The sequence below is a fragment of the Lissotriton helveticus genome, chromosome 5_1 (assembly GCF_964261635.1).
Source record: "Lissotriton helveticus chromosome 5_1, aLisHel1.1, whole genome shotgun sequence".
In the NCBI taxonomy this organism is placed as follows: domain Eukaryota; kingdom Metazoa; phylum Chordata; class Amphibia; order Caudata; family Salamandridae; genus Lissotriton; species Lissotriton helveticus.
The window spans coordinates 829858540-829884517 of record NC_136065.1 but is presented as its reverse complement, the minus strand read 5'-3'; the positions used below and the strand labels follow the sequence as shown (position 1 = coordinate 829884517).

The window sequence follows — 25978 nt, the reverse complement described above, 5'->3', positions numbered from 1 at the left end:
CGATCCAATGCTGGACCAAGGACACAGTTCGTTCTTGTGTCTTACTTCGCATGGACAATATCTCGGCGGTGAGATATGTCAACCATCTGGGAGGCCCTCGATCCAAAGCCCTTTCAGACTTGGCGAAAGTTTTCTGGGCTTGGTGCCTAGCACACCAGGTGTCGGTGACGGCAGAATACTTGCCGGGTCGCGACAACCGGGTGGCGGATTGGCATTCCCGATATCTGAGGGACTCCAGTCAATGGCAACTCGATCCACAGGTGTTCAAGTGGTTGGACGATGCCTGGGGACCGTTCTCAGTGGACCTCTTTGCGTCCCGTCTGGACTTCCAGCTTCCACGTTTCTTCAGCTGGAGGCCGGACCCTCTAGCAGAGGCCACGGATGCCTTCCTTCAGGACTGGAGCAGGGAGAAGTCGTACGCATTTCCCCCGTTCTCGATGATACTGAGAGCGGCGGCCCATCTCCGTCGCCAACAGGCGGATGTGGTGATGGTGACCCCCTGGTGGAGGTCGCAAGTGTGGTTTCCAGTTCTTCTGGAACTTTCCTGGGATTCTCCAATCCTACTCCCCCGGTTTCCGCGGCTTCTTCTCAACGCGGACGGGGAACCCCATCATCTGCTCACGCAGAGCTCACTTCACCTCATGGCGTGGAGGCTTTCGGGCGTCGTTGGTCGCTCCCGGGCCTTTCGAGACCAGCTGAGGATTTCCTCTCGAAAGCCTGGGCAGGCAGCACGACAAAGCGTTATCGATCTGCCTGGAATAAGTGGTCACGCTGGTGTCTTCGACGACACTTGGATCCCTTGGTCGCAGGCGTTGTTCCTGCATTGAATTATCTGGCGGAGTCGTCCGCGGCAGGTCTGGCCTATCGTACCATCAATGCGATGCGATCGGCGATCTCGGCGGGCCATCAGCCAGTGGAAGGAGCGCCTCTAGGAGAGCATCCTTTTGTTTGTCGCCTACTGCGGGGCGTTCGCCTGTCTTTGCCGCCAGAACCGCGTTACTCGGTTCTTTGGGATGTGAACCTAGTACTGAATCTCTTGTTGTCATGGCCGTCGAATGAGTATCTGTCCTTGAAGGAACTTTCGGCGAAGTTGGCTATGCTCTTATGTCTGATTTCGTGCAGACGAGTATCGGATGTTCGTGCCTTGGATGTCACGGCGAGGGTTTTTCCCCTGATGGGGTGATTTTTACCTTGGGGCCTCGCACGAAGTGCACTTCACGGTCGATTTCTTATCCGAGCTTCGCGGACTCTCCCAAACTGTGTGTGGTTCAGTGTTTAAAGGTCTATGAGGACCTAACCTTGGGACTTCGCCCTCCGGGCGAGCGACAGCTGCTAATCGCTCTGCGTAAGCCACACAAGGCTGTCTCTTCTCCCACCATCGCCAGATGGGTACGGTGGATCATGCAGGAAGCAGGCATCGACACGAAACAGTTCGGTGCACATTCTGTTAGAGGGGCCATGGCCTCGAAAGCCTTTGCTGTAGGAGCCAGATTAGAGGATCTGATGAGAGCTGCTGATTGGTCTTCGGACTCCACCTTTAAAAGGTTTTACTTCAAACCGGTGCTTGATATTGCCCATTTGGTGGTGAGTAAGCTTTAAACTAGCATAATCTGAAGCCTCCGGTCCTGACATAGAATCGAAATTTGCCTAGCAGTGTAACGGTAAGTTTCAATTCTATTAAGGACACGGAGGCGAGGATTATCCCTCCCGGTCTCCGGTGGATTTTACCCGCCCGTACTGCAGTAAGTAATCTGTTTTCCAGTCTCATGTGGTTATACCTTGCTGATGTGCAATTTACGTGACCTGGATGTCCTTTCACGGCTGATGTTGTGGCATTTTTTCTTCATAGGAAATGAGGGTGCCAAGCAGGATCAGTGATGACATAGCGTGCCTCGCGCGAAGAAAGAGGAAGTGGTCATGAGAAGGACGTCCTATCTAGCTGCGGTGGAGACTAAGGAAGGACTATGTTATGGACTGCCTAATGGGACTCATGGGAGTTGTGGTTTATGGACATTTCTTTTCTGTTTGCCCATATCCTTTGTTCTAAGGTAGGGCTGTTGTTATTTGGTTGTTTTTTGGCTGCTGCGACTTTTGTAATAAAGCAGTGGAGAAGGTACAAAAGCATAATCCTCGCCTCCGTGTCCTTAATAGAATTGAAACTTACCGTTACACTGCTAGGCAAATTTCGATTCCTTTCAAGAGTGGTTGAGAAAGGGGGCGGGCCTCCAACAAGGTCTGAACAATTCCACTGTGGGGGACTTACTTGTGGCAACAATAGGGGTTCTTGGCGCCAACAACCCTCATCAGCCAAGGGGCACAGAGAACTGTGGTTGGGTTTGAACGAGTGCTTAAAAAGAAAACAACGATTCCTCTTATGTATTTGAATAAATATTGCGAGATGAGAAGAACTGCAATTGTGACTCATGGTTTACATGGTCAGGGCACGGGTTATGGTTTGCTCAGGTAACCATTACTGCTCAATTTTACAGGGCTTCCAGCTTTCTTTTAGCAACCATAAGATCACAGACTATGTTTTTTAAAGAAATTTCGAAGGCTATTTAAATATACCATGAAGCATGAAAGTCAAAATAGACTATAACTTACCATTAGCAATTTTTTTTTGCGCATTTAGTTTTTTTTATGATGTTCTCCTCATCCACTCTGTGGGACAGCTCATCGCTTATGACCATTGGCTTTGGATCAATTCCTGGATCGGGCTCATGTGTAGCCTCTAAAGTGGTATTAGTGGTATGCAGGAAGCCATCATTTTTAGTAATTTCCCCACCGTTCTCACTGTCAGACACCGACCTTTCTGGTAACAGCAAACTTCTTGTATTATAGCTAGAACTCTTTTCTCACATGGAAATGCCTTTGCTCGCACTGTGTTTATTTTTCCTCCCAAGAACAGCTTCTCCTGTTCTGGAGTGGGTGAAGACTTCTCCATGTTTATAATGAACCCCAATCAGTGGAGTGTCGTCATCACTGTACTTATGCTGTCTCTGCATCTGTGTGCAGAACGTGCTCTGACCAGCCAGCCATCTAAGTAGTGGTATACATGTATTCCCTTTCTTCTCAGGTGCGCAACTAAGCCCGCCAGGCACTTTGTGAATACTCTGGGGGCCGATTTTATGCCAAAAGACAACACTCTGAATTAGTAGTGTGTATTATCTATAACGTGGCGCAGGAACTTCTAGTGTCTGTGATTGACTGGAATGTGCAGGTAGGCATCCTTTAAGTCTATAGTTGCCATGTAATCCCCTTGCTGGAGTTGAGGAATAACCTCCTGGAGAGTTGTCATTTTGATACTTTGTGTTCTTATGAACTTGTTTAGGATGCAGAGGTCTAATATGGGTCACAGTGACTTGTCTGGCAGCAGTTCTTTTGATTTCTTCTGAAGATAGGTCTTTTCTACCTTTGTGTGGATTTTGTGCGTATGGCTCATAGTTGGTTGGTGTTTTTCAGTTCTATGCAATAGTTGTGTTGGATGATGTGAGAATCCATTTGTCCGATGTGATGTCTCTCCACTACTGGAGGAAGTCTCCTATTCTTGCCCCCCACAGGTGTTGTGTGTGGCTTAAAGTCCAGATTTAACGAGTCACTTGCTTGCTGTTGCCGCCCCTCTGGACAGCTGTCCTTTGCCTCCTGCTTGCCCGTGAAAGGGCTGTTTCTGTGGTGCTTGAAATTGCTACTGTTGTGCCGGTGTTTGACCTATGTTTTTGACGTGTTGCAATGGTTTGAAACCCTCCTCTTCCTGTTGGTCTTCTAATGGCAGTGGTTCACCTTTTCTGTTGCACTCCAAACGGTAGGGTCCCCATCGACTCTGCTGTGTCATTATCTTTTTCAGTAGTTGCAGTGTCTCATCTGCTGCACTACTGAATAGGTGTTCTCCGCTTAAATGAGTGTTGTTAATGCTGGCCTGCACCTTGTTTTTGAACCCCGAGATTCATAGCTAAACGTGTCTTCTTAGGGCGGGTACTGTCACCAGTTGTATTGCTGCTGTGTCCACAGCATCCAGTGCTGGTTTTAAGCACATACTAGCTATGTTTTTCCCCTCTTCTGGTATTGCTCTGGAGATATTTCATTAGTTACGCTATCTCCTCTTAGTTCTTACGGGCATACCAGTAAAGGAGGGTTTTGAAGTTTGCTATACACTACTGTGTTGCCGCTCCTCTCTTGAATTTTCTTCTTACCATTTCTATTCTTTCAGTTTCTCTATCCAGAGGTGGCTGGCTCTTTTCCTGGCGGTGGCTACAATGAAGGAGCCCGCCACCACATTGACCTGAATGTCCTTAGAGGAATGTTGGTACTTTTTCTCGGCCTGGGGTATCACTGACCTACAAGTTGCTTCCTGTTGAAATGCCCCTCTCCCCTGGTCCAGGGCGCTCAGGAGCATCAGAAGCAATTTACTTTTGTTCTGTGATGGTAGTAGTATCTCCAGTAGGAAGCATGTCTGTGACTTCTCCTCATCCAGATGGACCCTGTACCGCTCTATTGCCTTTTTAACTAGCTGATTGTACATGGTAATGTCACCCAAGGGAGATGGTCTCGACATAAAAGTGTCTACAGTTTCCTATGGTGAATCTGCCTCGAGGTGTTGCCACTGTTTTTCAACACTTTCCGACCCCAACATGTCCTGGTACAGACCCTGTACCGCTCCTTATAGAGTAAAGACGGGATCTTTTTGCCTTGACAGCCTTCAGTAAACAGGATTTTCAGCGCAGAGTAGTCTTATGTGGTCTAGAGTCTGAATCGTCCTAATCAACCGCTCCTATCTTCTTCAACTTTACCTGCCTGCACTCTGCTTCGTTCTCTTGGATTCTTTTTCAATGTCAATGATTACTTTTTCGATGTTAGGGCCCGCTCCTTCCGGATGTTAGGCGTTGCTATCCTTTTCTTCCCTAGATAGCCCGAGATAGCGGAGTGAAGTTGTTTACTCTGCCCCTACATGGCGTAGTGTGACTGCCTTTGTTTTTCTCATGCTTTCAGCTTACTTGGTTGAACTCTACGCACTCTTTGCATGTGTCGGTCTTGTGGTCTCTCGGAAGGCATAGGTATCACGCCGGGTGGTAGCCCCTCCGGGCCATCTTTATTGGGACACTCTGGGCAGAAATGGAAAGGCGTGTTCTCTGTCTCAAGCAGAGCAGGGAGCCCCCTGTCCGCACATTCTCCGTACTTCACTTGACGGAAGTTCCACTTACTTCAATGTGTTTTCAGTGTAGTCTGTCTCTGGCTAACGTTACCGTACTTAGTTATGACGATTATCTTCTCTGTTGCCCTTAACAAAATCCTGCCTTCCTTACTCTTCTTCCCCTTGGTGACTGGAGAGCTTCAACGATGCTTCTAGACCCAACGGCGGGAAAAAAGAAGCTGAAGATGGCAACCACATGTGGGGACTTCCAGCAAGGGCATCTGACGTCCTGATACTGGAACAAGCGCCAAATGGTGGCGGCAGTAAATACCCAACAACAACAACAACAAAAAAGAAGAGGAAAATAAAAGACTACTATACAAGAAGAGAGGTCCGGACCCAACCACTAGATGGCGGAATTATGAACAGCATGTGAATCCAGAGAAGATACATGCTGCAAAACTATTTATTGAAGCACAGAACAACTTTTAGTGATTTAATTAATCATGAGCAGGAAACTTTTGGCAGCCTTGCAAATGTCTATGCTGGAAGCATTTTGTTGGGGCTTAATGGTATGATTAGGCTGTGGGGTTTTAGGTTTAAACCTATAATAACTGATAAAACCCCACTGAAAGAAAAATAGTCATCACTGGTGAAAACATATAAACACTGAAAAAACACCTCCACAACCACAAACTAAATGCCATTCAAAGAAAGGAAAAAGAAAGTGAAAGTGTCATTTTGTTCTTACTGAAGGGGTCAATAAAATGTAACTTTGTTATACAAGCTAGCAGTAAGAAAGACTGGCTAACATTATTCTGCTTGAGTTTTGTTCTTTAGGGATGCCACTAAAATATTGTTTCTTCTTCCTTTTCTTTTTTCAGTTTTAGGGCCTTTGGTCTAAGGATGCAGGGTTTAGTTTCACGTTTTAGGTTTAGTTTAATTATTTTATAAACTGTAGAGAATCAGGAGATATGAAACTCACATTTGATATTTTGGCTGCATTTGATTCTTTCACTGATAGGGAAAATGGCTAGTTTCATAAAAATCTTTCCTAATATGTTTTATCACATTTACCCACAGAGAATGGGTAAAACCCTTAATACATCAGACCATAGTTTCTAGTGGGTCAGTATTGATAGTAGGTGAATTACCAACACCTCAGGCTTTAAACAGTAAATACAAGGTATAGTGACAAGTATATAGATCACCAAGCATCTGGGATAGTGGTGAAAACGTGACACCAGACTTTTGGAAAACATGGAACGCAGTGTCACTTGTTGTGCTCTGCAAAAAAGGTTCTTTCCAAGTTCAACAAAGATTGTAGTGATATTGTTTGTATTTGTAGTGATTCAGCTACGTATATAAAAAAATTGTGTGATGACCTGTCAAAATTGATACCCGAGCTGAAGTGATTCCCTGTAGGAGATTCTTGCCACTTGTTAGATGGTATGCTGAAAGCATCTTTACAATCTTCAGAGTTAATGAGGGATGCTATTGACTTTTTAGTCCATTCTGGTGCACTGTTTTCTTAAGCCCAGGAACTAAAACGCAAATATTTATCATTTTGTGCTTTATGTGGCATCAAAGAAAGAGTCATCCCAACTGTGTCCCTTACCTGACGGTTCTCAGCCCAAGGGGCTATGAATGCTGAGAGGGCCTTTTCACAGAAGTTTACATGGGAAAGAAAGCACGAGCACACTTGACCAAAGACTCACTGAAGAAGTATTGTATGGTGTACTACAATAAGATTAATTAGCAAAAATCTCTTTGGACCTCATATACACTATACGTACACTGTCTATATACCATGTTCTTTCAGTTCAGAAAGCAAGCAATGAAAAAAGCAAAACGTTCCATAAACACCGGAAAACACTTTTTCTGTTGTTTTTAGTGGCGTGAAAATGTGTAACCACTGATAACAACCATTCTTTAAGATATTGAAATCACTGAAAAAACCCCACCAGAATTTACCAAAAATGGAAACTGAAAACAGGACAGCCTAGGTATGATACAGCAATGCCATCCATCGAAATACCTGGCTTTCCTTAATGGGACACTCGTTTTGTTGGCAACATGTACAGTAGTGGATAAAACACGCCCATGTGCTACAGCAAGAGACTTGTAAACAGACAAAATGAGGGGGTTTGAAAAGGTGCAGTTTATAGCGCCACAAGGAACATATGCCTCAAATGCGATGGTTTTTAGCAGAAAACTTACCTGCCGGATCCGGAGGGGGCAGTGTGGGCATTAAGTCCTTGTTGCAATGGTTCGTCCTGCAGCACTCAATAGTGCGTCGTACCTGAGCATGCGGGGAATCCTATTGCCAAGAAGGTATGGAAGACAGTTGTGAATTCAGAGACATTATGGACTGTTAGGAACAGAAACAGATTCAAGAATGACAACTTACCAGAGCAGAAACATCACCCACATTATGAAAGGTTTGCTTGTACATATCCGAGGCAGCTTCGGGGGGGGGGGGGGGGGAGAACAACTGAAATGCTCTATACAGAGTATGTTTAAGTGATAAGGATTGTCATCAATGTTAGACACATTGAATGTTTAATTCAACAACACTGGCATCGTCCTGCATACTATGTTGAACCCAATATTGGATTATGGCTAAGCAGGCTTGCTGTAAATTTATGAGGGTTCTAGTCACTGCATTCCTGCTAGTCCCATTTTCAAGATTACTTAGAAGTTAACTGCTTGTAACAACAGTTTTGCATCTTTAACATCGTAGGGGAAACTCCTGCAACAGACGAACGCGCTTACAAATTAAAACGGAGTATGGTAAGAGAACTTTTCGATACAAGCACTGGATGGGGTGATCATGCCCATCATTGTAATCTATAACAAACTAATGCTGCTAAATAGTGCACATCAAAAACCTCTATAAAGCATGTTAATGTTCAAGTATCCACCAAGTGGACCAAAGAATGATTGAGAGTGGTGGGGCAGAGACAAATGCCAGCGAAAGAGGCAGTTGTTTCACTACGGCCAATACTATTCTAAATATGACAATCATAATATACACTGTATTGGTCTTTATCAATCATGCAGAAAAATGTAGTTCCAATCTATACTGCATACTACTAAGTACTTATTTAAGAAGTAATTTCACCTGCATTTTGTTCAATTGAAATAATAGTGCGTGGAAGGTGGTCACTGCACCATGGTACTGCAGTGTAAACAGAAAATAATTATGTACAGCAATAGTATTATGTAGTAACTAAAAAGGCAGTACTGACTGTAAAAACGGCACTGGCTACAGTACTGTAATGGCCCTTTATCTGGAAATCTAATTGATCCTTTGTGAGATTAAGACAATCTGCAAACCAGTTAATATGTGTACAATGCAGGGATGGAAAGACCGTGTATGAGGCAGCTTCATTTAGAAACATAGGTAGAATCACCAGCAGGTTACTTTTTGATCTACCTTGTAAAAATCTGCAGATTACTTGAAAGATCTAAGTGTTTAATGTCTCCAGGAAGGGTTGGAGATTAAAGAAATTACCGATGGGAATAGATCAGGTTGGTCTCTGGATGGGTGCTAGCTCGTAGCTATTTTGGTCACACCTGCCTGAGAGAAAGAAGTTAAGAATCTTCTGGGATAAGATACTGATTTTAATAAGAATGGAGATTTAATGAATTTAAGAGTCAGGAGCAGCCAATAAAGATATTGACATCCAGGTGCACATTCAATGGGGCGCAATGTCTCAGGGAACAACGCTTCAACAAGGAGGTTCAACATACTAGATTTGCAGATGTGCATCAACATATTGGTTTTTGTGGGCTGACCCAAACTCTTTGGCGAGAATGTACTCCAGGTTTCCAATTTTGCTAAAAGATGCTGCATCCTCCTTTACATCTCATTTGCTCATCTTATCACAGGATGCTTGTGACGGGGGCATTAGCGCGGCACTTGCTACCTGCTCTAAAGAAGTAACGACTATTACAACTTTCACATCCGCTTGTTTCTGCAACTGAAGTACTTTATGCTCTGAATTCTAAATGAGTCTGATTTCCCTCCATAAAGAAATTTATTCTGGAATAGATCATGAATGCAGTAGTGCAGAAATATGCAAATATGTGCTTCCCAAAGAGACATTTGTGGCTTCACACCAAAGAGGCACTGTAGCATAGTAGGTAAACATCCACTGTGCAAACAAGAAACCTGAACTCAAACCTTGCTTCTCTCCTGTTGCTTTGTGACTTGGTGTGAATATACATTCTGCAACTTCCCAGAATCTTCCCATACCTTTGCTTCCTGCTAAAGTACTTTAAGATCCAAGAAGGGATATTTTTAGCCTTACCTTACACTGGAAGTCTGATCCTTCATACTTCATGCAACCCTTAGAGTAACTGATATCTCCATGCTCATCTTCTTCAATGACTGCAAAACAATGACCGTTTGTCCTGGAAAAAAAATAGCAATTTGACCATGATTTTGTCAGGCATGAATTTACCATCTTCACAAACTCTAGCAACTGGAATTTTTACCATCTTCACAAACTCTAGCAACTGGAATTCTGTTATTTAAAGATTCTTTGAAGTGAACAGAAAGGTAAAAAAGGTCATAGCAAACAATCAATTGTATAAATCAGAAATTCCCAAATGGCAAATTTGGCACAAGTACACATAGCTTGGGGGAGGGACGAACTATTCCTGTATGTGATGGCTGCTTCAAACACCTGTCAAAATAGTCCCAACATACCAGTATACAGGTTTCCAAAAAAGGTGATGAATAATGAAATGCAGTTGTGTGTAGATACGACTACAGCTCGTCCCCAGAGGAACCCACTAGGGCTAAAAAGCATTTATTTTGTCATTTTTGCAGTGAAAATTGTGGCAGATTCGCAAATTATGCAGCAACATTTTTTTCAAAAACAAACTTGAGCTCCTGCACTTGTTTTCAATAAAGCCCCCGGGTGGGTCAGGTTCCAGGGGCATGCACATTGATTAAACAAAATTAAAGGACGGGGCTCGTGTCCCGAGGGTCTTATGAGCCCAGGGGACCACCATCTCCCTGTGGTTTTATTGAAATTAAGGAGGAGGGTGGATCCCCCTCCATTGGGCTCCAGGGGGCCCCAGGGACTACCATCTCCCTGGGACTTCAATTAAAATAAAGTAGAGGGGTCACACAGAACACCCCCCCCCCCCCGATTACCTATGCCCCGGGGTCCACCCCCTCTCCAGGGCAAAATAAATTTTAAAGAATGGGGGGGGCATGCTGTCCCCCCTCCCAGGCCATATACGGCCGGGGAACCACCTCCTCTCCGTGGCTGCATAGTAATGAAGGAGGGAAACAATTTTTGTTTGATTTTGCTTGGCTGGAGCGGTCACAGCTCCTGCACATAAAACCAAACACTTATTCCGTTTCAACCAAGCAGGAGTTGTCAAACTGCTCCCACTTGCTGGGAGTGGAGTTTTCATCTGTTTCCCTGCCTATTGTCATGCGTACAGGGAAACAGATTAAGTGATTGCTCCAGCACACAGGGAGCTGCATGTCTAGCCATTCCGTGCACGCAGGAGCACTGCCAGCTCCCGCAGAATGTAGGGAGCCGTCAGTGACCGTAGGGGTCATGAGGCTACCCGCGGTCCCAAACGATACACATTGGGTGTCCTGGGTGAGGCCAGGGCACCCAGGTAGACGTGGCCAGGCCCCAGGGTGTTGGGCCCTCTGGGTCAAAGTAAGCCTGGGGAAGGGGTCTACACATCCCCACTCCCCAATTGAATTTTGGCCTGGGGATAGTATCCCCGGGAGGGGTGCCGCTTGGCCCCCTCCCCCATTGCAAAAGAAAGCACAACAGAGCGCATAAAATAAGCAGAAAAGGCAAAACGGAGGGCAGAATAACAAGCATGAAAGCCAAAACAAAGAGCAGAAAAACTAGCTGAAAAAGGCAAAACTTATGCAACCCCGCAATGTACTGCTTATGACCGCATATATTAAATCACTCATTACATCTCGAATGGATATCATCCAGCAAAGTGTTTTCTAAAAGTTTATGAGTGTTAAATAGATATACTAAGCTACTACAAAACTTAAATTTGTTTACTTTGTGTACTACTAATGAGTGATATTGTTTCTAACATATATTATGTGAGTGGCTGAACGACTGTGGGTATCCGTGTGTGAGTGCTTGGGTGTGTGCATGGTCGTGTGAGTGCTTGGGTGTGTGAATGGTCATGTGAGTGCCCGGGTGTGAGGGGTTGTATGGGTGAATACGTGGGTGTGTGAGTATCTGTATGGCTGAATAAGTGGGTGTGTGCATAGCTGTTTGGGTGGGTGACTGGATTTGTGAGTGTCTCTATGGGTGGGTGGGTGGGTGAGTGACTGGGTGGGTGTGTAAGTGGCTTTAGGGCTGAGTGAGTGACTGTCTGAGTAGGTCTTTTAATTGAGTGGGTGTGGGTGTGGCTGTATTTGAGAGTGACTGAGTGGCTGTATGGGTGCGAGTAGACGTGTGAGTGCTTATATGGATGTGTGAATGGGTATACAAGTGGTTGTATGGGTGTGAGTGGCTCTATTGAGAGGCTGTATGGGTGAGTGACTGGGTGTGTGAGCTAACTATTACTTTTGAATTTCATTGGTTTTGTACGAGTAAAATTTGAGCCTAACTATAACGTCCCTGTAACCTTTGTTTTTTTCTGTGAATTTCTCAGGTTTTTTTAGGGCTCGTCTTTTCCATTCCGCAGGAATGGATTGGAGAGAATTCTAGTGGTCAAAATACTCGTCAAACTATGGTTTTTTCGGTGCGGTTTTCTTCGAGTTCATGTGGCCACAGGCACGCGCTTTTGAGCCATAAACTTTCACGGCCATCTGTTCCCCAGCTCCAGCACCTCCCCTCTCTCTCCCCGCACACAGCCTTACTCGGATTTCTCCTCCCCCTCCCCAGCCAGCTTCCCCCAGGCCGTGTTCCCTCCCACCTTTCCTCCTCTCTGTCCCTCTCTCTCCGTACATCCTTTAACTTTGTCCACCTCCTCCTTTATCTCAGCTCCAGTCTTTCTCGCTGATCTCCTTGTACTTTCTCACATGCCATCCCCTGTCTCGCGTTTCTCACCGGTTCTGTCCCTTTTCACCTCTCTTTCACCTGGAGTATCTGTCATCTCTTGCGGTATTCTTTAACCCTCTTCTCCTCCTTTATCTCAGCTCCCGTCTTTCTCGCTGATCTCCTTGTACTTTCTCACATGCCATCCCCTGTCTCACGTTTCTCACCGGTTCTGTCCCTTTTCACATGCTTTGCCCTGCTACTCCATAACCTGGTTTTCGACCCTGCTATGCCGAGTCTTGTGGTTCAGTGGACGAATGCAACCACTGTAGCGGCCTGTGTTCACCTCATGGTAACAGGTTCAAATTTTGGTGGGTCCACTCAGCCTTTCATCCTTCTGAGGTCGATAAAATAAGTACCACTGAGTTGGTTAACAACAAACATCTGAAATTCAGCGTGTAGATACCCTTCTGAGTGAACATGTGCTTTAGGAATGCACATGCTATGTATGTATGTTCCAGTACTACAATACCCATAAAGCTCTACCAATGTAAATCAGCCCTTAATATCTGTATCGCCAATTATTCCAGTACTGTGGACCACTTCCAGTTCTGCCCAGTGTTTTCCAGGATGGTCTTCAGGCAACAATCCACGAATGGAGTATCAGACCCCACTCGTAGCTGGGTCACTACACGACCACCCTCACTTACAAAAACCAGTGCTGTTTCACATCCGCGGCCCAAACAGCGCAGCCAATACACCCAGTCCCTAACCGCAACAGACCTTTTTATAGTTAAAAACTGGGACAACGCAAAGTCCTGGCAAAGCGCTGGCTCCACAGAGGTCACTCTTCAGGAACTCGAACTCTGCCAGGGCACCTCACTCCTGATCTACACACGGCTCTGACGAGGAACCTCCTTCCTGAGACACACAGAAGAAACACGGGACCGATGCTGTACCCCACCCACGCTGCCATGCAAGAGTTAGAAGGCGCAGCAGACACCCAGGACTAACGCTCACATAAATGTCTCCGATGTACTTTAATCCTGAGGAACATTAGGCAAAGCTCCGCTGACGCACCACACTCACATCGGCACTCAGTACACACAACGTGCTGCTATTGTGCACAACGTGCATTTATAAAGCACATATACATTGGAGCTGAATTACAGATGTTTATTGTTGTCAATGGCACTCATTTCATCGACCTCGGAACGATGAAAGGCTGAGTGGCACCACCATGACTTGAACCTGCGAACACAAGGGCGAGCACAGATTACTGGCGTGGAGGGATTAATCCACAGGCCCCAGGTCCTGCACTTCACTCCTAACACAGCACTGATCTTTGCATCTGCCACTAACCCCCCTCCCACCCCCCCTCCCCTCCCTACTCACACACACAGTTATTATTAAATCATGGGTGCCTCTTAAAACTTGTGCTGCTTCCTCGTGGCTGCTTGCAGGAATTTTATCGATGTTCATCAAACCATCCCTCACACAGGCTTCCCCAGCGTGCGCTCGGCCGGCCTCCCTTCTCCTCCCCCCTAATCACCACCCCCTCCCTCTCCATCACGGCCGCAGTACGTGACTCGCATCTGCTTCTCCTGCCCACCCCCGTTGCGCTCTCCCCAGGCCCCCCTTGCCTACATAACATTTGGTCTTGTGCTGGAGTATCTGTCATCTCTTGCGGTATTCTTTAACCCTCTTCTCCTCCTTTATCTCAGCTCCCGTCTTTCTCGCTGATCTCCTTGTACTTTCTCACATGCCATCCCCTGTCTCACGTTTCTCACCGGTTCTGTCCCTTTTCACATGCTTTGCCCTGCTACTCCATAACCTGGTTTTCGACCCTGCTATGCCGAGTCTTGTGGTTCAGTGGACGAATGCAACCACTGTAGCGGCCTGTGTTCACCTCATGGTCACAGGTTCAAATATTGGTGGGTCCACTCAGCCTTTCATCCTTCTGAGGACTCCCTCTCCAATCCCTCTCTCTCTCCTCACTCACCTCTCTCTCGCCTCCCACCCCTCTCCTCACTCACCCCTCTCCTCACTCTCTCCAGGCCTGACTCTCTCCTCCCCTCTCACCACTCTCCCCTCTCACCACCACTCTCCCCTCTCAACACCCCTCTCCTCACCACTCTCCCCTTTCCTAATTGCATTTTTTCACGGCCGCCAGGCCGTGACACCACATCAAAGGGCTTCTCCTCCCCTAATTATTTTTTTACGGGCGGCCGGCCGTACTTTAAGTTTCACGCCCGCCATACAACATACAACCACACGCACAACCACATCAGTGCACGCTTTCACCAGGCACACACACCACCAGCCGTCAGTGCACGCTTCCACCAGGCACACACACCACCAGCCGGCAGTGCACACTTCCACCACAGCACCACTCAGCACGACCACAGCACCACTCAGGGGCACCACAACATCACTATGCGCTACAACAGCATCTATCTGTGCAACCATTCAACAACAACTGGTTCAAATATTTTCTGTCAATGTTTCAAGCTTTATTACAAATGTCATAAAAATATGTTAAATGTTTTCACTTCTGTTCTTGTTAAAACATTGTGATTTGCCAGATCAATACATGAAAGACAGGGGAAAACTAAACATGTACCTTTACTAATGCTATAGATGTAACATTTGCTAACTTTAGAACTATTGGCATTTCTAATAACAAAATTAATACTTTTATATTTTGAAAAACAGACAAAAATTTAAAAAAAATTACATTTTACACACCAAAAGCTCAAACTTTTCTATTGCGAGACCTATTGCATTGCAAATGCTTGTTTTAATGTCGTTTCCGACTACAACGTCCCTGTAACCTTTGGTTTATTAAGTGGATTTCTATGGTTTAAAAAATCTTATTTCATACTGGTAACCTTTGAGAATAAGTGTGTGCTTGAGTGTCTCAGTGGGTGTGTGAGTGTCTCAGTGGGTGTGTGAGTGTCTCAGTGGGTGTTTGAGTGTCTGTGTTGGTGTGTAGTAGCTGTGTGAGTCGGTCACAAAGGAACTACACCTGCCCTTTTATCCAACAAGAGTCAAGAGTTTTGCACAAAATATCTAACTAAGTGAAATCCTTTATACTGGTTAATTACTAAGTGCTACCTCCTTGGGTAAATGTCCACACACCAAATTCTGCACTACAGCTGCTTAATGGAGCACGAGGAAATGTCACCAGTGAACTTGTGTGTGTTTTAGTAACGTGATTGTTCCTGGTGCATCTTTATCCAGAAAAGTTTTGTAACATGAATCCTCCTATGGAGAAAACGATGAGACAACAAGAGGTAAATATCCACCAAGCAAGAATTTTTCTTATTAAATATATAAAGTGAGTGCTTCTTTGTTTGGAGGAGATGTTCTCATAGTCCTCGGTATCAAGATCTGTCAGCACCGCTTGGTCCGCGGGGAGAGCCTGAATGTCCCCGTGGTCCCTGCTGGCTGCCTGCCTCCAGCGGTTGTTGACATTGCTCTCACACACAGTGAGCTGCTAAATATGCAGCTCCCTCTGTTTGAGAGCAATAGTTTTGTCTGTTTCCCTCCCCCAGATGAAAACTCCACTCCCAGTTAGCAGGAACACTTTGACAGGTCCCACTTGCTGGGAGAGGAGTTCGTTTTTGCACTGACTTGTCTGGAGCTGTATAAAGTCCCGCAAAATCAGAGTAAACAGCTATGTCCTGGGGTGGACTGCCCAGAGACATAGCAGGAGCTGGTTGGGGGGATTTCGTCCCCAGGCCCATTAAGGGCTCACGGAGGGGGTCAGGAGGCCCCTCTCCTTCTATTTTACCTCGCAAGTCCTGGTGAAGTGCTGGTCCCTGGGGCCATATATGGTCAGGAGGGGGGCTGTATATTGCCCTCATCTATTTCAATTGCTGGACCCGGGCACGGGGGTCCACGTGGCCCACCACTAATTATTGGTTTTAAGCCCTGGTGAGCTAGTGGTCCCCAGACCTCTTAAGAGCCCATGGAGGGGGTTTGCGGGCCCCCCTCCAATATTTTAAATAAAGCCTCAGGGAGGGGGGTCTTCAAGGCTCAGAAGAGTCCATGGACGGGAACGCGGGGTCCGCACATCCCCTTTCCCATTTTATAATAATGCCTCGGGGAAGTGGTGTTCCCTGGAGCTAAAAAGAGACTTGGGGGGGGGGGGGGGTTCTATGTGCACCCCCTTTTTCTTTGCCTACATACCCCCGGGGACCTGGCACACCCGGGGGATGAAACAAAAACAAGTGCGGGAGACTGCCCCTTTTTTTGCTGCAAATTTGATTTGTTTTTAACCCCTCACCACATCTAGCGGGTCAGGGTATTTCTGCCCTGCTCTATTTTCTTTATTTTTTACGTTTCTGTGGGACTTTGCTGAAGCAGAATACTAAAATGGCTGCTTACGCTTCCCGGTTTAAGTGTTGCCAGGCAATCACATTTCAGCACGGGGGTTATCAGATATGCAAATTTATTTTTCGCTTAATATCGCAAACTACTGAACGAATTTAAACCAAATCCCAGAAAGGACTCTTTCTGGATCAACAGATAGCTTTCTGCCAAATTCAGTGCATTTCTGTCCAGCAGTTCGCGCTGTAGTCCTGTTCAAAATCCCTATGGGAATAAACATGGGGAAAACGTGTTTGGGGACCCCCTGTTTTCTCAACCCCTGCTTAACGGATCACTCCAAAACTTACTAGACAGCAGCTTTAGTGAGCATTACATATGAAAATTTCGTTAAGAATCGTCAAATGGTGCCAAAGATATAGGCAAATCAAAAAACACTTTTCCTATGGAAACGAGGCCCTAACTATAATTATTGAAGGCTGCCATTAGGGTATGTATATATGTGTGTGCGTACACACAAGCACACACACACACTATTTAATTTACATCTTATATGCGTCTTTTTAAAATATTCATTCTCAAGGCACATAATATGCAACCGTGTTGTCTTTTCAATCCAGTGTTATTTTTTTCGAAATATCTAATGTTGGAAAATTTGTATTCTAAACTTCACATCAAGTATCAACAATGAACACCACAAAACATTACTGATATGTTAAGCTTCAGTTACAAAATTAGAAGCAGGTGTTGGGATTTAAATAATTAATGGAAACACACTACAATCAAAATGAAATTGCTATACACATAAAGGCCACCCGAGGGCACTCCTAACCAATGCAACACATTCATCACCTTTAAAACATTCAGAACATTTGTTCTTTAAGGGCAGCGTCGATTTCAAATATGAGTTTTCCTCTATTTGAACATTGTTGCTTTCTTAAAGTTATATTCCTCCAGATATTACCTAGCAGATATCAGATGCTCTCCTCGGCACATTATTCAAGGTGGGGCAACTTGGTTTATCGGGTTAAACTTGCCCGGCGTAAGAGAACACACAACAGATTCCTGCTCTGGGGCACCCATAAACAGGACATAGAAGCCCAGTTCCAGGTGCCTGTCTGCGCTTAATTTGTAAATAAATAAGTGCCAGGCCCTCCTTAACACCTTCGCTGCGGCGGCTATTCCGCCGCAGCGCTAAGGGGGGCCGCGCGGCGCGCCCATGCTGGTGACGGAACCGCTCCGTCACCAGCCTCGGTTGAGCTGTGCTCATGACGAAGCGGTTCCGTCATGGCCCCGCCCGCTCAATAGAATGCGCCGCGCAGGCGCGAAATCAGCACCGCGCAGGCAAGAAATCAGCGCCGCGCAGGCGCGAAATCAGCGCCGCGCAGGCGCGTCGGGCGGGCCATGACGGAACTGCTCCGTTATCAGCACAGCGCCACCGCGGCTGATGACGGAGCGGTTCCGTCATCAGCACGGAAAAGGTTAAGAGGCCACGACAGCTTTCACCACCATTTCCTCACACAAAGACACTGCACTATGCCACACACAATAATTTGTCAACATTTCTCTGCAAAGCACTGTTGATTGCTTGAAAAGAGAGAGAGTGAGACAGAGAGCGCAGGCGTTTTTTCACAAAAAAAACCCCAAAAGTTTCAGGAACATTATAGTTAGGTTCAAATTTTCCACGCAAAACACCATACAAATTCAGCAGTTAGAGTTATCTCAAGTAACTATAACTCATGCCATGCTCAGCTTCCTCATCAATAAATGTAGAGCAAATTTTGCAGTAATATTATTAATGATGTCATGGAAGATGTCATGGGTGATGTAGTATGTGGGGAATTAGCAGGGCATGGCGAAGGCACGAGTTAGAGTTACCTTAGGGTACAAGTTAATAATACTTGAGATAACTATCTATAAAGGCTTAATTTGTATGGTTTTGTGCATATGAAATGCAGACCCAACTATATTGTCCCTGTAATCTTTGTTTTTTTCAGTGAAATTCTAATCCCCCCCCCCATACAGCCAACCTCACGCCAAAGGCTGTGTGCAGCGAGGGGTTAGCCGCAGTGCCTGGCCAGCATGAGGTAAACCCCTCACTGCACATTGGCTTTGGCTGTGCGCAGTGTGGGGATGGCCGCAGGGCCTAGGGGCCAGGCCCTGTGGCCTACCTCCCCAAAGCAGCCAACTCAGGTGAGGGGGCACGCAGCCTCCCCTCCTCTGGCCAGACCCCATCGCCGTGCCCTGCCACTTTGTTTTTTAGCAAATAGAGGTTTTCCTGCCCACACTAGTGCGGGAAGGCAAACCACATTATTGGCTCCGGGAAGGGGGCTAAGTGTCCCCCTCTCCCTATATGTGTATGGGTAGGCCCCGGGGTGACGGTCCCGAAATCAGCCCGGGAGGAGCAGTCATGTGGCACCCCCTCCCCCATTAGCTGAGAGCTTGGGGATGGAGTTCTAGGAGCTGAGACTGGCCTGGGGAGGGGAGCTAGGCATGCCTCCATTATAATTGATTCAACCTCCTGAGCCTAGCCCATCTAGTGGGCATATATAAAACAAGCACGACAGCCAGAGCTTTTTCAATGTTACCGTGGATTTGCAAATCCTAGGCAACAATTTATTTTTACTTTTTGGCTCCCGGCGGGTCTATTTGGGACCCCACCACCAGGCCTAGGGGGTCAGGGTATTCTACTTTACGCTTTTGGGGGCGGGGGGGGGGGGGGTTTGCACTTTTTTCAGACTACGGCTCAGTCTCGAGTCCTAAAATGGCTGCTAACACTTCCTGGTTTAAGTGTTGGCAGCCAATCAGATCTCACTAAGAAATATGTAGGATCCGTAGGGGGTTCGCGTCCCTCGACATCCATATTACTTTTTCCTTTAGTAACTCCTAACTACTGAATGGATTTGCACCAAAATACAAAAAGAGCACTTTCTGGACCAAGAAGAAAACGAGTTACTTACCTGTAACTTCAGTTATCCAGTATTGGTATCTTTCATAGATTCACATGCTGAGAATCGTCACCGCCGACAAGGTGGGAGTCTCGCGGTACAATAAAACATATACATTATAGTCATAACACTATTACACAATAGGCTACTATGGACAGCAAAGTCACTACATTAGCCTATCTTAGTCCTTTTGTAAAAAGGACCTAACTTGGAACCCAGCCCATCAGGCTCCAGCACCCTCTTAGAACCTTCCACAGAGAGGCAAACCCTCAGATTTCCGTAGCACAAGTGACAGCAAGTATGTCTTCGAGATAAGGTAAGCCTCTCCGGGGAGGAGGGGAGGTCACATGTGAATCAATGAAAGATACCAATACTGGATAACTGAAGTTACAGGGGTATCTTTCATGGATTCACATGCTTAGAATCAGAATAGCTAGCAATATATAATACTTAGTTGTATAGTGGATGGTGGATATCATAAGAAAAGACAATAGATAACTCGTAAAACCAATATAGTAGTGCAGTACATATTTGAACCCTAATAAGAGAAATATTATATACATATGCATCAAAATAAACATATCTATATATTAACACTTTTCTTATAGAGGCTTAACTTACTTAAAAAGGTTTCGTAACACTGCTTGACCCACTGCCGATTCAGCCTCTGTTGCCAGATCAAGGCAGTAATGCAGTGTAAATGTGTGCACATTCTTCCAGGTTGCAGCACGGCAATTTTTTTCCAAAGGTACTCCAGCAAAAAGAGCAGTAGATGAGGACATTGCCCATGTAGAGTGAGCCTCAGGTTTATTTGATAAAGGATGTCCAGCTTTAAAATGGCATAATTGGATAGTAGATGCAATACACCTTGCGATAGTGGACTTCGTCACAGCTCTTCCTGGCTTTTGACCACCATAGGAAATAAATAATTGGTCGGATTTTCTGATGGACACAGTACGTGAAATGTAGAATTTTAGACACCTTTTTGACATCCAAGGTATGCAAAGATTTCTCAGCAGAGGAAGACGGATTGGGAAAGAAAGAGCGCAATATAACAGTCTCTTTAAGATGAAATGTAGAGGGAACTTTTGGAATAAACGTAGGATTCGTTCTGAGAAGGACATGGTCATTCGTAAATTTCAAATAAGGTTGCTTGATCGTGAAAGCTTGGATTTCACTGACTCTCCGAGCAGAGGTGAGTGCCACTAGAAGCGCTGTTTTCCAGGAGAGGTACTTTAAGTCAGCTTTGTGAACAAGCTCAAATGGGTGCTTCATGAGCTGCTGCAGCACCAAATTAAGCCTCCATTCTGGAGGAGGAGCTCGGATAGGTGGAAAAGTTCTGAAAAGCCCCTTTAGAAACTGTTTAATCAAGCGATTAGAGCAAAGGGATTCCGCTCCTGTAGAGCGCCTGTAGGTAGAGATGGCTGCTAGATGCAACTTAACTGAAGCAAAACTGAGACCAGACTTAAATAACAATAGAAGATAAGGCAGAATCTTGTCTGGAGAACATCTTAAAGGATATATATTCTTGTTACTACACCAAGAACAGAATCGTTTCCATTTTAGAGCATTCGTTTTTAAGGTAGAAGGAGCTCTTGCTCTAGCAAGAACGTCTGTGCAGTCTTGAGGTAAATGATTCTCCTTAAATTCCGTGTATCCAGAAACCATGCATGAAGATGCAATTGGACTGGACGAGGATGAAGAATCTGGCCCTTGCTCATTGATAATAGGGTTGGAACTGCTGGAAGACGGTACGGTCTGCGTTTGGACAGTAGGAGAAGCTCTATGAACCAATGTTGACGCGGCCATCTCGGTGCAATTAGAATCATGCAGCCTGGTTCCATCTTGAGCATGCGCAGAAGTCTTTAGATCAACGGAAAAGTGGGAAATGTGTACGCAAAAATCCCAATCCATCTCATCATGAATGCGTTCCCCCCCAAGAGCACTTCTCCGGCTCCCAACTTGCAAAGAATGGGCACTTCCGATTGTTCCTGGAGGCAAAGAGATCCCGATTTGGATTGCCCCACTTCTGAAATATATTCTCCCCAACTGTTTGATCCAGTTCCCATTCATGATAGGACTTTGAGGCCCTGCTTAGAGTGTCTGCTAAAGTGTATTGGATCCCTGGTAGATGTTCCACCTTGATTTTGATATCGTGAGAAAGCAGCCATTCCCAAATGCTTTGAGCTTCTTGAGATAGAATGTTAGACCGGGTACCTCCTTGCTTGTTTAGATAATAAATGCAAGTTATGTTGTCGTTTCTGATCAGAAAAGTTGACCCTTGAAGCCTTGGGAGAAAAGACTGCAAAGCTAGGATTATGGCTCGAAGCTCCAGAAAGTTGAAATGCATCTTCCCAATAGCAGCGGACCGTCTCCCTCTTATGCAAAGATCTTGAAGGTATGCACCCCACCCCTCTAGGGAGGCATCTGTCGTGAGGATAAAGTCCGGTATAGAAGACTGAAAAGTGAGCCTGACTGAGGCATTCTTGGAACGCATCCACCAGGTAAGTGCTTTTCGCATAACTGGAGTTATTTGCACTAGGTCGTCAAATGACCCCGAGATTTGCAGCCACTGACTGTCCAGTTCCTCTTCGATCGGCCGCATCCTTAGACCGGTATGAGGTACTAGCAGAATTGCTGATGATAGTACTCCCAGAAGTGAACTTTCTTTTTAGGAGGTCCGACGCCAGAGAAGTGAGGCGAGATTGTCTTTCTTTGGACAAGAATGCTTTTTTCCCCTCGGATAGTATCCAACATTGCCCCTAAAAATTGAATTCTTTGAGAAGGACAAAGGACTGGTTTGTGAATGTTCAGTGACAGTCCTAGGGATTGAAAAACTTGTAGGCATGTGGACGTTGCATGAGAAGCCTGTCGAAACGAAGGAACCTTTATTAGCCAATGGTCCGGATAAGGGAATAATTGTATGCCTGAAGTCTGAGATGAGCTGCCACTGGAGCTCCGAATTTTGTAAAGGATCTCGGGGCTGAGCGTAAGCCGAATGGAAGGACTTTGAATTGAAAATGTACACCTGCCACAGTAAATCGAAGGAATTTCCGATGCTTGGAATGAATTGGGATGTGGAAGTGTGCATCCTGAAGATCCAATATTGTCATGAATTCCGCATGGTCCAGAAGCTGAAGGATTTCTTGACGTGTGACCATGCGAAACGATTTCTTTTGAAGATATTTGTTCAGCTTACTTAAATCCAGGATAGGCCTCCATTCCCCTGACTTCTTCTTTATCAGAAAAAAGCAGGAATAAAATCCTTTCCCCACCTGAGATCGAGGCACCCTTTCTATCGCTCCTTTCGAAAGCATGGTTTTTACTTCTTTTCTGAGATGAGCAAGATGCGGAGGATGCTTCTTCAAAGGTGGATGGGGAGGGGGAGTTGACAAATTCCAGGGTGTGTCCAAATTTGATAAGATCCAAAACCCACTTGTCTGTGGTTATTCTTTTCCAATTTTTGAGATGTCGGGATACATTCGGAATCCTGTAAACCAGGTGTGGCAGATCTGCTGCAGGTGCTAAAAGATTGTCACTGTTTTCTAGCAGAGTCCCTGCCTTGAGGTTGACGTCTTCTGTTCTGTTGTCTATAAGCAGCAGCTGGGGGATTTCTAAAGGACTGCCGTTGTTGCTGCTGTTGGTAACCATATCGTCCTTGATTGCCCTGGTTTTGGTATCTTTGATATCCACCACGAAAGGAGTATGATTCTCTGCTTCTAGCTTCTCGAAAAGGAGTCTTTCTATATTGTAAGGTGCCAAGAGCCCTGGCAGTGTCAGTATCCTTGATTTCTTGTAACGCCTCATCAATATGTTTCCCGAATAATAAATAACCATCGAATGGCATGTCCAAAATCTTCGTTTGGACCTCCGGGCGAAAGTTGGTGGATTTCAACCAACCCTGTCGTCTAAGGGTTGCTGCTCCGGCAAGTTGATGAAAGCCCAGGGAAGCTAGATCCATAGAAATGTCAATAATCTCTGAAGCAACCCTTTCACCTTCAAAAAGTATTTTCTTTGCTTCCCTTTTCTTGTCATCCGGTAGGTATTCGAGGTAAGGGGAAATGTCTGACCATAATTGGCGGTCATATCTGCCTAGAATCGCCAAAGAGTTTGTGGCACAAACTGACGCACCCGCCATGGTAGTAAAACGCTTACCAATGTTATCCAGGCGTCTCCCATCCTTATCTGGTGGCGCCGTTAAAGGAATGGATGGATTTGGGGACTTCCGTTGGGCCGCCGGTGAAATAAAATCTGGTCTTGGGTGTCCAGATAGGCAAGCAGGAGCATCATCCGGTACTTTATACTTTTTAATCAATTCTTCGGAGAATCGCAGGTATCGAAAATGGAGTTTTCATTATTTTCTTTCCTTCTTCTCAAATATGATCCATTATAGGGATTGAACAAACCGATTTTCTACTTTGGTCCTTAAAATCATAAAGAAAACACTATGTTTTCTTCACCGATAAAGAAAGATGAAACCTGGTTGCTGCCCTTTCCATAATTGCGTGAAAATCTCTAATATCCTCAGGAGAGGAATCAACCGCCTGAGGGACTGGCGAGGATGGCGTATGAATTAAGTACTCATCCCATTCATCAAAAGCATAAGAAATTCCCCTATGGCTCTATAATTCTACATTTGACCTAGTTAAAAAAAACATTTCTCAATAATCTCATTTAAACACCACAGATACCAAAGTTTTTATGTCATTTTCATTATTTTCTTTATTATTTTTTATTTCTTTATATATGTAAACATTCTTTTTTTCTTTTGTTTTAAATTGAGTGCTTTCACTGTATCAAAAAAAGTCATTTCACCATTCATGTAAATATTAAAAAAGTACAATGCATATGCAAATATTTTAAGCACAATTCAATCAATGAATAAATACACTACCTTAACGTTTAATATTGTAAAGATAATTATGGAGGGGCTACAAACCTTTGGATTTAGTGATGAGGAGTTTAATACCCTGTTGGGACAAGTAGTCGACAGTACTAGCACTACATCATCATCATTAGGGGAAAATAGTGAATGGCAAAATCTTCTTAATTTAAAGAAAAAATTGAAAAGGATTGAATCTCATGCATTTTATATGCTGGAATATCTTAAAGTAGGGGTTATACCATCAGGCCTCCGAGTACGCAATGCCCCAGCAATATTCATTGAAATTCGGAAATTCCTGGAGCGGTGGTCACTGATTTCAAACCGCTGCTCCAGGGATTGGATGATGCTGATTATAGAGACTGCAAGAGACATGATTAACTCTCTAGGACAAGAAATACAAACTTTGGAAGAAAAACTTCAATCCTCAGATGCAGTAGAAGAGGCAAAAAACAAATTAGAAAAGATTCAATCCGAAATGAAAGATTTTGACACCTACTTAACCAATAAGAAAACAGATAAACTGAAGAAAGACACCCGATGGTTCACGAAGGAGAAGATTTATCCTTACTTGAACCCAAACTACTATCAGGGAGGTAGTCAAGGTAACTATCAGACCAACTATGATAACAGTCATAGACGACCATATACCAATTTCTCTGATACAGGGTCCTCTGACTCTGACGCAGACAATTATCAAGATTCAGGAACAGGACGTTATAACGTAAGATCATTCAGAGGTAGACAGGGTAACCGAAACTCCTTTAACAGAGGTTTTTTATCCAGAGGCCAATACAGAGGGAAATCTGTTCATTGGCAACAAGACAGGGGTGATCAACAAATGATGAGCCCACAACCTCAACAACAGCAATATGTCAAAACCAGGCACCAACAATATTGGTGGTAGATCCTAGTAGGGATATTGATATCTATAACTCACAAAATACTTTGCCAATTTACAATTTATCATCTACTACCCTCACAAATGAGGAAAGTACATTACTTAGTCGAGGTCTATCCTTTGTACCTTGCACGACATTAAACAAGTTCAAATTACACGAAGACCTATTTGCCTTTTTCAGAAAGATCAGATTAAAAAAGTATTTTGAGGGCAGAGACTCTAACCCCAGGGACGACAATTTATCCGGGTGTAAGCCACCCTCAGTATTCACTTCAACTTTGGATATGATTGGACCAGAAGTTCAAATATTTGAACGAACAGTTATGCAAGATATTCAACGTCTTCTAACTGCAACCAATAAGCCGTGTTTTAATTTATCCAAGCAAGAAAATCTAGCTCTGAATAGGATTGAGAACAACACCAACATAGTAATAAAACCCTGTGATAAGGGTGGGGGTATTACGGTGTTTGACAAATCTGTCTATGACAGAAAAATGAGGGAAATGTTGGAAGTCAGGGAGCATTATAGACCAGCTCACATGAGAGAATTACAAAGTCTTAATAAGACTATAAAAGAAACAACTGAAAGAGCCTTCCAAGAGGGCTTTATCTGTGAGGATGAACTGACCTTTCTAAATAAAACCAATCCAGTGACTTCTGCAATGTATGGCTTACCCAAAACACATAAAAACGAAAGTGAGGCACCTATGCGTCCTATAATCTCCACAATCGGATCAAGCACAGAACCCTTATCCAAATACGTGGATAAATTCATATGCCCCCTTAGCCAGAAATATG

General features: G+C 44.9%; 1 protein-coding gene across 1 annotated transcript in view; it reads right to left on the bottom strand.

The window, feature by feature from the left end:
• Nucleotides 1-25978, bottom strand: part of BMPR1A (bone morphogenetic protein receptor type 1A) — a 510331-nt gene that overhangs the window by 73717 nt on the left and 410636 nt on the right. The window contains exons 5-6 of the mRNA XM_078643295.1: nucleotides 9445-9547; nucleotides 7349-7448 (exon numbers count right to left, since the gene is read on the bottom strand). Of these exons, the coding sequence (XP_078499421.1) occupies nucleotides 7349-7448; nucleotides 9445-9547 (203 nt within the window). The remainder of the gene's footprint in view (nucleotides 1-7348; nucleotides 7449-9444; nucleotides 9548-25978) is intronic.